Source organism: Canis aureus, chromosome 12 (genome assembly GCF_053574225.1).
Source record: "Canis aureus isolate CA01 chromosome 12, VMU_Caureus_v.1.0, whole genome shotgun sequence".
Classification (NCBI taxonomy): domain Eukaryota; kingdom Metazoa; phylum Chordata; class Mammalia; order Carnivora; family Canidae; genus Canis; species Canis aureus.
This window is the reverse complement of record NC_135622.1, coordinates 42,214,813-42,230,427: the sequence shown is the minus strand read 5'-3', so window position 1 is coordinate 42,230,427 and position 15,615 is coordinate 42,214,813. Positions and strand designations below refer to the sequence as shown.

Genomic DNA, 15,615 nt, shown 5'->3' with positions numbered 1-15,615 from the left:
TTTTTTCTACATCAGAATTCTAATTTTTTAAAATTCCATACAGTGAACTAAAATTTGAGCATCTCTGTATTGGACTATATTTAAAATAAAAATGTTTCACAATATGTAATATAGTCCACTGATGTTTATGGTGTACCGAGCTTATATTTTACCACTCTGCATCACCAGCGGCTTTTGCAAATACATAGTCCTTCCCTCCAAAACACATAACACCATCTTTCAAATAGAATTTCTTGCTCCGATGAATCTTGTCATACTGGCGTGCTTCCACAGGTGGTGGAAGGGAAGGGAAGAAAGGATGTCACAGGAGGGGGAAAAAAGCTATGAAGAATCCTTTTATTCATTCAGTAAGTGTTAACTAAGCATCCACTACATCCCAGGCACCTGGCCGAGGGCTTCGATGAGACCAAAATGGAAAGGTTCCTGTAGAAAAATGTACTGCTTAGAACAGCAGATTCAATGGAATAGTGTAACATCACCCTTAACACGGTATTCACACCTTTTTTAGTTTAAGTGGTCTCTTCTTCTGATTATATAGTTAAACATAGCAGTAATTGAATGGGCATTATAATGGCTGCTGCAAAGTTCACTTCTGATTCTTTGTCATCGTACGATTGACGTCTCTCTATCTAGTACCTGCCAGCGTGTGTGCAAGGTGTCCTGCTTGTGCTGCGAGGTGGACGTGACTTAGGGAAGACCTCAAGTCCCAGCCCCGCAGGACGTCTCCATCTAACTCCATCTAACCCGGGAACGTAAATAAATGGCTCTAACCCAAGAGTGTCCAAGGGAAAGGGGCTAAATTGGCGGGCCAGCGAGGTCTGGGAGGGTGGTGGCGTTCTTCCAGGATCCGGCCCGGAGGGTCAGCAAGGCCAGGTAGAAGGTCCGCAGGGAGCGGGAGCTCGGCACGCAGGCGGCGCGCAGGCGCAGGAGCGCTGGAGCTGGAGCTGGAGCTGGAGCTGGAGCTGGAGCTGGAGCTGGAGCTGGAGCTGGAGCTGGGGGGGGGGGGCGGCGCGCGCAGACGCGGGCAGGCCCCGCCCCCGGCGGCGGCTCTGTACGCTGATTGGCCCGCGATGGGGTGGGCGGGAGGCCTCTGAGCCGGTAGCGGGGCTGAGCGAGTGGCGAGCAACCGCCTAAGGCCCCGGAGCGCCCGAGGGAGGCTGCCGCCGGCCCTGCCCCCGCTCCCCAGCCCCACGTTTCCGCAGGTATCTTCCGCTCGCGCCCCGGCCTGGGGCCTCGCCGGCCACCCTCCAGCTGGGGCTGCGCCCGGTCCCTCCCTCGCTCTGGCGGCGGGCCGCGTCGCCCACCGTGTGTGAGGGTGTGGCGGCCGTCGCGGCCCCTTGCCCACACGCTTCCGCCCGTGAGTCCCCTCAGGCGCCCCTGCCGCGACGCGAGCCCGCCCTCGCGGTGCCCGGGGCCTGGAGATGGGAGCCCGGCGGCCCGGGGCGACGGCGACGCGCGGCTGTGGTGGCAGCCGGCGCGGCCCCCTCAGTCCGCCGCTCTCGCTCTGGGGGCCTCGAGGGCGCGGGGTCGGCCGCGGGCCTGGGCGGCTGGTCATTGCGGGCAGCAGAGGCGCCGGCGTGGGGGTGGGGGTGGGCTGGGGCTGGGTCGGGGGACTCGGCGACCCGCCCGCCGTTATCCTCCCGGTGCCGGCGCCGTGCCGCGGTCGGATCTCGAGGGAGGCCGCCCCTTGCACGTGGATCCGCTTCAGCGCGTCGCCTTCCCCAGAGTCCCGAGGTCCCGAGGTCCGAGCTGGTGCATCTCAGTGCCCGGCCCTGAGCCCTTCTCCCTCAGTTTCCAGGTGTCCTTCCCTTCCACGTCCACCACCGCTGCAGGCCAGCCAGCTTCGATTTTTTATTTTATTTTTTTATTTTACCTTTTTATTTTTTTTTTTAGCTTCGATTTAAAAAAAGAAAAAAAAAAAAGAAACTTGTGAAGGGATTGAACGCTTATAGACCAAAACACCCATGCTACGTTAAAATTGAGGTCCTGCCTGTTAACGAATTTTATTCTCTGACAAAAAAAAAAAAAAAAAAAAAAAAAAAGGCCCATCTTGAGGTGCTTATGATCTGTTACCAATAAAAGTTTAACACTTAAATGATATTTATTAGGTGGAGATGAAATGTGGCCATCATATTCTGACTCTTCTTTGCTTGAAAGATTCTCTTACCTGTAAGAGATACAGTAACAGTGCTGCTGTATATCGAGTTTTTGCTAAGGATTCAGCACTATGCGAGGCATTACTCATTAACTCTACTAAATATGCATTATTTTTCAAAAGATTTTATTTATTGATGAGAGACACAGAGACAGAGAGAGAGGCAGAGACACACAGGCAGAGGGAGAAGCAGGCTCCATGCAGGGAGCCCAACGCGGAACTCGATCCCGGGACTCCAGGATCGGGCTCTGGGCTGAAGGCGGCGCTAAACCCCTGAGCCACCCGGACTGCCCTAAATGCATTATTAACATCTAATAATAGGTCATTTTTATTGAATACTAATATGCACCAGGTTCTAAGAAAACAGGTGTTTCTATTATCTTAATATCCTAAGTAAGGAAATGGGTGCTCCCAGGACTTGAATAGCCTAGGGTCATATAGCTAGACAGAATTAGGTCTTAATAAAGGTCTATTCTCCAGTATTTTAACATATGCTACCAACTGGCTTCTTTTCTGCCTTCAGGAACACTTAAGAATCCTGTCTTTAAAAGAAAAACAAAATTTAAAAAAAAAAGAAAAGAGGAAAACAAATTGTCCTTTGACTGTTGTCCCTTTTAGCTGCTGTTCATTTTCTTCTAATGGTCACCACATTTAGAAAAGAGGTGAGGGGGGGTATGTTCACACCTCCTGCACATCCTTTTGTAACATATCACTCCTATAATTCTGTTCAATCTAGTTTCCATTTACTCCCACCATTTCATTGAACTACTTGGTTTATTCACTAATGGGTTGGATTTATTTAACTTTTTTTAATATATTGTGTTTATTTATTTGACAAGAGAGAAAAAGAGCATAAGCAGGAAGAGCAGCAGGCAGAGGGAGAGAAGCAGGCTCCTCCCTAAGCAGGGAGACAGATGCAAGGCTTGATCCCAGGACCCTGAGGCTCATGACCTGTTCCAAAGGGAGCCACTGACTGAGCCACCTAGGCACCCTGGGTTGGATTTATAATTAGATTTGGATTTCTTGTTAAAACAGCTGTGCCGTACAATTTTACAAATGCTGTAGCACCTAGTACTTGGCTGAGACTAAAAGTATACTATAACCATTAGATGATAAATTAAGTCAGAAAAAACTAAAACATCAAAATAATCGAGATTTGATAATAGCCCATCAAAGCTTCCAGCAATTTTGCCAGAATATTTTTCTTAAATTTGCTATCTTGTTCTTTTAACAACTTAAATTTTGTGGTTCTGATAGAGAAAAATGCTGTAGTCATTTAAAAATATAAGGATCCTTTTTTAAGAGTCATTTTATTTTAGTAAAAAGGTGATAAGCCCATCCGTCTTCCCTAAAACAATGGCTTATTTAACCATTAAGTCACAATGTATTGTGCACATTTACAATGCAAATGCTAGACTTAAATTTTTATAAAGCGTAAGCTCATGAACTGGCTTTGTTTTCCTGGCAAGATGACAGTAATATTGGACTGCTCACCATGTGTCATGTATTTTACACATGAATTCACTTAATTTTTAAAACTGGTTTTTAAGGGCACCTGGGTGGCTCAGTAGTTAAGCATCTGCCTTTGGCTCAGGTCATGATCCTGGGGTCCTGGGGTCTGTGCAGCAAGTCTGCTTTTCCCTCTGCCTGTGTCTCTGCTTCTCTCTCTGTCTCTCATGAATAAATAAATAAAATCTTAAATAAAAAAAACAAACCTGATTTTAAAATGGTGGTTAGAGTATATGGGACTTTAGTGTCAAACAATACCAGATCAAGTCCTAACTTTATCACTCGCTAATTATGTGTCCACAGGCAAATTTCTTCTTCCCTAAACCTCAAATTTCTCATCTAGAAAATAAGGATAAGATAATGCCTCTTTTATAGAAATATTCTGAGGATTAAATGAGAAAATATGTAAAACTTTTAGCACAATGTCTGCATATATTAAGTGCTCATTATGAGACTAAAATTATAAGGAATTTAAGGTTTCCCTTCCTGCCCTGAATTGCCATTGGATATTGCAATTAGATATTTCATATAGGCAGATGAGTCCCCAAATACTACTTCTATTGTATGATTCTGTGGACCACCACCCCTAAAACTCTTTATGTTACTATCTCTAGAGAAAAGAAATTATTTCAGATGCTTCTAGATTGGCTGTGGTCTATTTACAAACAAAAACAAAAAATCCCAGACATCCTATTGAAGTGTGAATTCTGTTATGATTTTTTTCATGTCGGTGGAACCCATGTAAAAACTCATTAAAGGATTTTGCCATATAAGCATAGTTTCTCCTAGTTTCCCCTTCTCTCTTACCTTTTCCTGAAATGGCTATTTATTTATTTATTTATTTATCTGAGAGAGAGAGAGTGCTTGAGACAGAGAACAAGCAGGGGGAGCTGCAGCAGGAGAGGGAGAAGCAGACTCCTCCTGGCTGAGGCAGGAGCCAAAAGAACGGCTGGATCCCAGGACCCTGGGGATCCAGCCTGAGCCAAAGGCAGATGTTTAACTGACTTAGCCACCCAGGTGCCTCTTGTAATGGCTTATAATTTTTTATTTGCCTTGCATTCTTTTCCTCTTGCTATGAGAACTCTATTCTCTCAGTATATCTAAATAAAGAGCAAAATTTAAAACTACCTCAAGGTAGAATATGACCAAGAGTAGAGCATTGATAGCTTCTCTCCTTAAGTTCCTCTGTAACTTTCCTGCCAGTGTTTGCTGATTAACTTCAATGAATCTCTCTATTTGGGGAATTTCAGCAGTTCTTTATCTCTTCAAATTTTATGTGAACTATCCCAACACATAAGGGTTTAGTGTAATAGTGTAATGCCTATACTGTGAACATATATATTTATATGATAATATTTGCATTTTATTTCACAGTATATCCATGGTTGTCTAAAATAACACTTTTAAGTTATTTACTTAATATTGAATAAAACTTACCTCCTGGGAGATATGCCATAGTTCTTCTGTGTTCTGGTACTTCCCACCCCCGAGCTTAGACACCTCACCCCAGTTTGAGAAGCCTGATATCAATTTTTTCCATCTAGATCATAAGGCTGCTCTTACTTTGGGGTGGGGGGGAGGGAAGATGCAGATGAGACCTCGAGCTGTCTCCCTGAGGAGGTGGGTTGGAAAAAGCAGAAAGTTTTTATAGAAGTCTCAAGGTTCAGTTATCACCCATTCCTTTTTCTCTGGAGTTTGTAACACCACCAACTCCGACTCCAGAACTGTCTTCAGTTTGGTTGGACCTTAGGATCTAAGAAGAAAGATGAGGGAGGGAAGTGAAACGGAGGAGAAGCAATTATAGAATTGATTGAATATAATTTCCTCTGCCTAGTTCTTCAGTATCTAGCCCTCTGCTGTCTCATATGGTAGCAACTAGCTACATGTGGCTGATGAGCAATTGAAATGTGGATGGTGCAACTGAAGAATTTTTACTTAAAGTACTCAAAGAGTGTAAAATATTTTTACTTACTACTGTTTTGGTAAGACTACATTTCACTAAAAAAAAAAAAAAAGACTACATTTCACTCTGTTAGAAATTTAGCAGCTGAATTGAGATATACTGTAAGTGTAAATACACACCAGATTTCAAAAACTTAGTGTGAAAAATAAAGTATGTAAAATATCATTAATTCTTATATTGATTACACATTAAAATGATATTTTAGGTATACTAGATTACATAAAATATATTACTAAAATTCAGTTCATTTTGCTTATTTGTACTTCTGTAATGAAGCTTTAAAAATATAAAATTACATATGTGGCTCACAGTATATTGGACATTGCTGATCTAGCCCTTATATATCCAATCTTACTTTCCATTCCTTCCTTCAGCAGGGAAGTTTCTGAGGGTCAGGAAGGAGAATCTGTACCTAACTCCTTGAACACCAAGGGAGGCATGGCTGCCTGGGTCACTGTGAGTTATGGATTCAGAGGTTCTCATTAGGGTCTTAGAGTAGTTTCATGCTTTGTCTATGCATGCCTCCATTTCCTGTCACCTGTAAGTACTTTGACCACAAAAGTAATACTAACTAGTAATTATGTGAACTAATTACCACCAAATGGTAGTGATCATGCATATTGTTAAATATTGATGAATTAATTTTGTTTCTGATTTTATTGGATTATAACACTGTACATTCATATACACTTATAATCAGTCTCTGTCAGATAATAATATGGTCATATACTCACAACTTTAAAAATTAGAGTGATCAATTTACAAGAATCTCTCAAAGGACATATACCCTACATTTCTTTGCTAAAAATGTCTTTGATTTTTCAGTAAATACCAGTAAATGCTTGTTGAATAAGTGAATTTTGTAACATATCAAGGAATTACCCAGTAAAAAAATGTTTTGTGTGTGGTGGGGGGATTGCTTTCAATATAAGACTTGATATGATAATAATTTAGTTCTGGAAATAGTTTGCCTTGTTCTATAAAACATTTGAAGTGGCATATAATAACCATATGACAAAACTATGTCAATGGAAGCAAAATTAAACATATTAGGAAAAAAGAATATCACAAATATATTATAGACTCAGCATAGTTCCTATAATTAACTTTCAAATTTGATTTAGGAGTCCCTAGTCAAAGCAAAATGGTATACAGGATCTTATTATTGGGAAGAGAAGGTATATCAATTATCCAAAGGAAACAGCATTTCTTAGCACTGAATTCTAAAAGCAATTTCTTATGTGGGTCACTGTAACAAATAACATTTTAGTAGCAAGTTCAGTAACATTTTATATGAATGCATCTGGTAATGTCATCCAATTAGTTGTTTTTATATAAAAATGAATAAGAGTGTGGTAAATAATTACATGTTTTGTTTTTACAGGAATCTTGGGAAAGCAAAATGAGACATAATCAGCTGTGTTGTAAGACACCACCTACTGTCACTGTTCATGTAAAATCAGGGTCAAATAGATCACATCAGCCTAAAAAACCCATTAACCTGAAGCGTCCTATTTTTAAAGATAGTTGGCCAGCATCTGAAAAAAATGCACATAATACCAACAAGTCTAAACGCCCCAAAGGACCCTGTCTAGTTATACAGCGTCAGGAAATGACTGCTTTCTTTAAATTATTTGGTAGGTTTAAAATATTTTAATAGTGGTAATTGTAAAGTACTTAAAAAATAAGAGAATCCAAAGATCTACTTTATTCTTTTCATAATAATCTAAGAGCATGTTATTTTCTATGTTAGATTCTCTGTCTCCAACCAATTTGTTTTTGTTTTATTTGGGTTGCTTTTTGTTTTTTTAAATATTTTATTTATTTATTTGAAAGAGAACACAAGAGAAGGGAGGGTCAGAGGAAGAAGCTGACTCCCTTTGAGCAGGGAGCCCAGTTCCCCGCTGAGCAGGGAGCCTCATGTGGGGCTCAGTCCTGGGACTACGGGATCATGACCTGACCCCAAGATCAGGAGTTGCGTGCTCTTCCAATTGAGCCAGCCAGGCACTCCACATATGGGGAATATTTGTTAAAAATTACCCTTTATCATCATGTTCCTATAATGAAAATGATCTTAAATTTATTTGTTCAGATAATAAGCAGTGATTTGGAATGTCAGTAAGACAGCATCATAAGACATTGCTGACAAATTTCTTAACAAGGGCAGCCCTGGTGGCCCAGGGGTTTAGTGCCACCTTCAGCCCGGGATACGATCCTGGAGAACCGGGATCCAGCCCCACGTCTGGATCCAGCCCCATGTCAGGCTCCCTCCATGGAGCCTGCTACTCCTTCTGCCTGTGTCTGTGCCTCTCTCTCTCTCTCTCTCTCTCTCTGTGTCTCTCATGAATAAATAAATAAAATCTTAAAAAAACAATTCTTAACAAACTTCAACAAGCAGATTCCCCACTCAGCAGGAAGCCCAATACCAGGCTCAACCGCAGGATCCTGGGATCATGACCTGAGCCAAAGGCAGACGCTTAACTAACTGAGCCACCCAGGCTCCCCTTTATATTACTTCCATTAGCCAAGAAAGGGAAGGTTTTTTTTTTAGATTTTTTTTTAAGGTAAGGTAGACAGATTAAAGAGTGGGTAGACGAATTCTGGTATATATCCATAGGAATGAATCCAGTCAAACAGATATCATAGTCTGTTAGATCCAGGTAACAGGCATTAGTGTCTAAGAGAGTTGGGGACATGATATGCTTGGGTGGCTGAATAGTTGAGCATCTGCCTTTGGCTCAGGTGGTGATCCCGGGGTCCTGGGATCAGGTCCCATGTCAGGCTCCCCGCAAGGAGCCTGCTTTTCCCTCTGCCTGTGTCTCTGTCTTTCTCTCTGTGTCTCTCATGAATAAATAATTTAAAAAAAAAAAAAAAAAAGAGAGTTGGGGACAAGAGTGTTTACCCTGCTTAAAAGACAAAAATCTTAAAAAAAAAAAAAAAAAAAAGGTGGGGAGGGAGAGAAAGAAAGAAGGAAAAGGAGAACAAGCTGGTTAAGATTTAAAGAAAAGCAAAATAAGAGCATGAGATGAGAAGAAAAAAATTTAAGTAGTATAAGTAGGAAAATGTTGAACTACCAGGATGTTTCCTGTCAGGATCTAGAATGCTGTTAATATAAGTTTCCCTTTTCTCTTTAAGACTAGTGCAAAACTGGGCAGCCTGGGTAGCTCAACGGTTTAGCACCGCCTTCAGCCCAGGGCATGATCCTGGAGTCCCGGGATGCAGTCCCTAGTCAGGCTCACTGCATGGAGCCTGCTTCTCTGTCTGCCTGTGTCTCTGCCTCTTTCTCTGTTTCTCATGAATAAATAAAATCTTTTAAAAAAAAAAGACTAGTGCAAAACTATTACCCACGAACATTTTTATTGTTCATAACTGATCATGAGAAATAAGAGAAAATACCTGGCTCTACCGTGTGTAATTTAAGAAATAGTTGGGTGCCTGGCTGGCTCAATCAGGGCATGCATCTGACTCTTGGAGTTGTGAGTTACAACCCCACGTTTGACATAGAGTTTTCTTTTTAAGAATAGAATTAAGGCAGAAATTAATTAGTCTAAGAAAATGAGTACTTATTCTTGGAACCTTCCATATATTTGACCATATTGATGATATTTCTAGGATGTAAAAATCAGTGTAAAGAAGTATGTTTTGTTTGTTATATAACTTGAAGAGGGGAATGGGCAAAAGCAGATTTTCTCAGATTATATTCTGACAACTACTCATATTTAGGGATTATATATTTTAGCCTTTTAAAATTGAATAAGTATTTTTGACCTACTTTTTACATATTTTAAAAATATTTTTGTTGATCTTTTGTCATTAATACTGTTTTTCTAAAATTAAATGTTAATTATAAATAGCTAATAAATTGTGAATCTTCTTTATATAGACATTTTTATTGATGTTTGGATAATAGATAATTGGACAGAGATAAATAAGAGGCTATCAGGAGAAAGTAGTAGAAAGAGTAAAACATATATTTTTTTCAAAGATTTTATTTATATTTATTTATGAGAGAGAGAGAGGCAAAGACATAGCCAGAAGGAGAAGCAGGCTCCATGCAGGACTCAATCCCATGGCCTCCAGATCATAACCTGAACCAAAGGCAAGACACTCAACTACTGAGCCTCCCAGGCGTCCCAAGAGTAAAACATCTTTAGAAAACAAATAATATTCATTAAGCCATTATTTACTAAAAATTGCATTATCTTTTATCAGGTTCCATTTCCACCAGTAAAGGTTGATTTTTGAAAGTAATAAAGAGCTAATCTAGAATTACCCAAGATATTTTTCTCTAAGAGCTATTGGGATCGTCAGGAAACCAAACCATTCCACCATATCCCCTTCACTCTGAGCAAATCAGATGGGAAACCTGAGTAAAGCAGTAGCTCTTTGTGCAATGCTTGCAATGGTAAATACACCAAAGAAATGCAAACTGCGTTTTAAATAACACTACTCAGCCATTTTTGTTTGCTTTCTAAGCATCATTTATAATCTATCTAGAAATTGATTCTTCAAAAGGAAACATTCTATTTTTAAAAAACAAGTCATAGCTATCTTTTGTTGTAGATGACGATTTAATTCAAGATTTCTTGTGGATGGACTGCTGCTGTAAAATTGCAGACAAGGTAAATTAGATAACAATGTAATCATTAAACAGCATTATTATGTTACTAGACCATCAGAACTTTTAAAAAACCTTATAGAATTTTCGGTCATATCAATTAAGGTTAGGAAAAGAACTAGCCTGTGTTGCTCCTTCCAAGTGAAATCCTTACACGTTAATTTTTGAAATTAGCATACATTAGAGATTCATTTTTATACTTGAGGAATTGTAGAGTATTATTTATTAGATTTAAATTACCTTAAGTCTATATTTGTTTGATTGAAAACAAGAATCAGTATAGACTTACTATGTTTTGATCAGAATTACTACCTTTTATCAGCCTGTAGAGAAAGAATATTCTGAACATTCTGACATTCATTCTGCTAAGGAAGTCTATTATACATTTTAATATTTTGTAGGTAACTTAGATAAAACAAATTCCAATAATTTTGTAGAGTAAAATTAGTTTATTATATTCTTTATTTAGGAATCAGTGTTTCATAAAAGATCATCTTGATGCTCATGTACATACTAGGGACCATGGTATTTCCATTCTCTTTAGATTTGGCTGGACAGTTATGATTTCAGCTTTGCAAATGCTATCTTAGACCAGGTAGTCATATCAGAAGATTCAGCATGAATTCACATCACGCTTAAATTTAATGTGCCAACCAATGGGCTAGGGATGAATAGAAGACTAGTTTATGATTAAATACCCATCAAGTTAATATTGATAGGAACTTTTTTATTTCAAGTTAAGGTAACAAAGATAAAATCAGAGTTTGGTTTTCTTAATTTCGGATTTTGGAAATCTAATTCTGGAAAATTTCAAATATATATACCTTGAGGTAGAGAAAATAGAACAAAGACCCTCCATGTGTCTATCATGTAGCTACTATAAACATCAATTCATGGCTCCGCTTGTTTCTTCTAATTCTTCCCAAAACTGGGTTATTTTGAAGCAAATCTCAGACATCCTAACATTTTATCCGTAAATTTTTCATGATATACTTCTAAAATATGAGATCTTTTAAAATATATTCACAGGGATCCCTGGGTGGTGCAGCGGTTTAGCGCCTGCCTTTGGCCCAGGGCGCTATCCTGGAGACCCAGGATCGAATCCCACGTCGGGCTCCCAGTGCATGGAGCCTACTTCTCCCTCTGCCTATGTCTCTGCCTCTCTCTCTCTCTCTCACAGTCTGTGTGACTATCATAAATAAAAATAAAAAATAAAATAAAATATATTCACAAAGTCACATTTTAAAAAATTAACAGTAACACCTTCATATAAAATATCTATCTATGCAGATTAAGTGCATGTGGAGTTGTAGTTTTCAACTTGAAGTGCATTACGGTAATTAAAGTTGCTGGACAGCAGGGGGCAGTGCTTTTAAAGTAGCTAACAAGCATACCATACCTTAAAACACTATTTCAAGAGTTCTCTACTGAAAGTTACCTTGAAAACTTGGACTCACCTTTGTAGTCAATCCTATGAAGGTAGAATAAATAGGTATTTTATGAGAGGGAAACAAATACATCAGTACTATAAGTCCTTTTTAATTTGGACAGATAGAACCTGGCATAGGGTCCTAATACCAAACTTGATAGATCTTTCTAATAACACATTTAAAACAATTTTTTCCAATGAAAATAGAGCCATGTTATAATTTCTGACTAGAAGTTATTTTTAAAAGATTATTTTAAAAAGTAAGTATATGAAATTGCTAGAGACTAGATCCTACGTTGTCTTAAAAGAAAAAAAGATAATTCTGTGTGATGATGGATGTGTTATGATTTTGATGTTCATTTCACAATATATATGTATATCAAATCATCACATTGTGAACTTTAAATATAAGCAACTTTGTTGGTTTTACCTCGACTTAAAAATTGCTCCCCCTTCAATCAGTCAATCAATAGTGAGTATGGATATCTACAATTAATGAGTCAGGAAAAAAATTTTGTAGAGATATATACATCAAATCAATGTGGCAACATACTAACAATTGGTGAATCTAGGACAAGGATGTATGGTTTTTGTAATTATTATTTCAACTTCTCTTTGGATTTGAAATTTAAGATAGAAAAAATTGAGATTTTGGTTCAAAAAATATTGGCAATAATAAAACTTAGGAGTTCATTCTAATCTTAATCATATTAAATGGTTCAGAACTATTTCTCACTGTATCATATAGGAAGTCAAAAAATAAGGACCCAAATAAATAGGTAATTCTGTAATAAAGATAAATAATGCTGTATTATTTTTAGTTTATTCTTCATCTTAAAGATAACTATTTTAAAGCAGTTTTACTTATGAAAACAAAACATTAATATTAACTTTTACTTTTTTCCCTATAGTATCTTTTGGCTATGACCTTTGTTTATTTCAAGAGAGCTAAATTTACTATAAATGAGCATACCAGGATAAATTTCTTTATTGCTCTGTAAGTATGCTTTCTATAAGTGATTTTTGTGGTACTTATTCATAATATATACTTATTCATAATATAATAATGTGGTACTTATTCAATATATATATTATGAATATATATATTCGTATATATTCATAATATATATGATATCTAATTTAAAACAGAGGCTATTTTGGGGCACCTGGCTGGCTTGGTTGGTTGGTAGAGCATGTAACTCTAGATCTCTGGGGTGGTGAGTTTGGGCCCCACATTGGGCATAGAGCCTACTTAAAGAAATAAGTAAATAAAGTTAACATTGCGACTCATAAAAAAATAAAACAGACTTTTTAAAACCTGATATATATCTTTGTATAGGCCTTTATATGTAGAAGATATAGTGTTTTTAATTTAATATGGTATTTTTATGTTCTTTTCATTGACCTGATCTTGCTGTATGCTTAAGATTTGTTATTAAGTATTCCACTTAAGTTTGTATTGTACTTTTTCATTTTTCAAAGTGCTCCATATAAATTATCTCAGATTCTCTCCTTTTGAACTTAGATATGTTTTAAAAGCCAAAATAGTCTCTCTGAAACCTCCAGTAAATTTATAGTAAAAATCATCATCATTGCCCTTTTACATTAAACGGTTTGTGGAAAATGCTGTAGACATACTGATTGTAGGTTTATGCCTATAACATAGAAGTTATTCATAACTGATACCTTTAGTAACGACTGACTCTTACTTAACACACTGAACTTTGACCAAGGAATATAGTTTTGTTTTCCAGTTCTTGTATTGACTTTGTGTTAGACAGTTCATATTAGCTTTGTGATCTATTAAATGGTTTTAATTACATGGCTTTCCAATCTACAGGTCAGAATTCTACTAGAAGCAATGTAGTTTAAGAAAATCTATCTCAATCTCGAAACTTTTTCTACCTACTACCTAGATAAAATACTGCAGTTGGGAATGTATGAATATAATTTTAAGTACTTAACTAGGGAACTACATATAAAAATAAGGTGAATAGCACAACTGTTCGTAGTGATGAATGAGTTTTAACTCAGTCTTTAATTCAGACTCAAAGTGTGATTCAAGGAATAGGACTGGAAGAAACTGATCCCTAATTTTATTCAGAAGACACATTTCCCCATGCTGGAGGAAAAATGAACTCTATAAAATTTGGTGATGATTGATAAATTGGGAGAATATAATAGTAATAGCTAATATTGAATATTATATGCAAGACACCACAAAAATGTTTTTTTAAATAAGCTCCTTAAATCTTCTCTATGAGATACATTATTTAATTATCTTCATTTTACAGTTGGGGAAATTGAGACTTAGGAAGAAAAGTACTTCTCAATCTTACAAAAGTTAGTAGTGGCAGAGCTGGGATGCAGATTCAGGTGTGACTTGCCAATGGCCAAATTCAGTGATTAACCACTAAGTTACATTGCTGTTTACATGTCTCTTTAGTATTATATTGTATCTGAATGTTCATGCAATATCTATTTTGTAGTTTTTTCCCCACTTGAAAATTAAAAACAAACCAAAGGAAGCTTTAGTTTTAATTCTTACCAGATTCCCGAAATTGGATTTATTTGATGTTTTAGTAATGTTATTACCAGTGAAGCACTGTGTCAGCTTACACTATATAGTAGTATGTGCAGTTGTATTGCAAATGGTATAATAAATTCCGTGTTAAAAATAACATGGATTATAACTTCCATTTTGTATCTAGTCATACTTTTTTTATAGCCTGACTCAATAGTTCTTATTAAGTATTTTCTCAGCCACAATTCTCACTCAGGTCCTTTTCTCTCCTATATATTCTTATAACACTCTGAACTTTTATTGTTATTATTCCATATTCTCTTGCACAGTTGTTTGTTCCATACTTAGTTGCCTCTTCTACTTGACTGTAGGCTTCTTAAAAGCAAGGAATGTGTATCTAACTTTTTTTTTTTTGCACCCTTTAACATATGGATGTTCTTAATTCTTTATTTGGATAAACATAATTAACTATTACACCAAAAAAAAATGGACTCTGCTCCAAGAAAATCTATTTCAGATTAGAAGTTGACTTATATGTATACAATATAGATATTTTATCACACTGATCCTGAAAAATTGTTAATCTAGAATAGAATCACAATGGAGTTCTGATTATAGATTTTCTATGTTTCCCTTAGTCAACAGGCATGCTAAAAGGCCAACCTCTGGCTTCTGTCTACCCTTAACTAAGCCCCGTCAGGGATAATAAAGTAAGAAATTACTTGATGTAATTTCACAGAGGACATTATATAATTCATGTAACTGAATGGGTTAATCAATGAGGTGCTTTATATTAAGGTAATATTAAAATATGTACAGATATTTTAAGGGAAGTTAAAGTAATAGGTGCTAAGTTTATATTAATATAACTAAATTGAATATGCATATAGTTTTTTTAAAGGACATAAGTGAGTATACAATTTAAAGTAAGTCTCCCTCATATCTCAAGGCCTTAGCATCCTTCTTCGAGGACCATTAACGTTTCACATGTATCTGTCTAGAAATAACTTTGTGTACATGACCTAGTGTATATATTACCTGAATAGAAGTGTACTATATACTTCTGTGCCTTTTAAAAATTTCTAATGTGAAATCTACAAAGGGAGTGTATGGAGTATGTATATGTATGTTTGTTCAAGAAAAAGGCAAAACAAATATTCGTGTACCCATGACTCAGCTTAAGAATAGAACATTGCCAGAATCTTAGAAGCTCACAGTACAGTTTCCCAGTTAGTCCCGCTTCTTCCCACAGATAGTAATTTTCTTGATTTTCTATATTTTATGTATAAACCTCTAAATAATATATTGTTTAGTTTTTCCTGTTTTTAATCTGTATGTAAAATAATCATATGCACTGTTCTCCTGTAACTTCCTTCTTTTGCTTTATGATTTTGAAATTTGTTAATATTGACGTGTG

General features: G+C 37.2%; 1 protein-coding gene across 4 annotated transcripts in view; it reads left to right on the top strand.

Moving 5' to 3' along the window:
* The first annotated feature begins 1,046 nt into the window (after positions 1–1,046).
* SPDYA (speedy/RINGO cell cycle regulator family member A) overlaps positions 1,047–15,615 on the top strand; it is a 34,944-nt gene continuing 20,375 nt past the window's right edge. Inside the window, exons 1-4 of one of the 4 annotated variants that reach the window (XM_077843746.1) lie at positions 1,047–1,202; positions 7,012–7,264; positions 10,191–10,249; positions 12,586–12,671. In XM_077843746.1, the coding sequence (XP_077699872.1) occupies positions 7,030–7,264; positions 10,191–10,249; positions 12,586–12,671 (380 nt within the window). In that variant the 5' untranslated portion in view covers positions 1,047–1,202; positions 7,012–7,029. The other 3 variants (XM_077843747.1, XM_077843748.1, XM_077843749.1) reach the window with 3 other exon arrangements.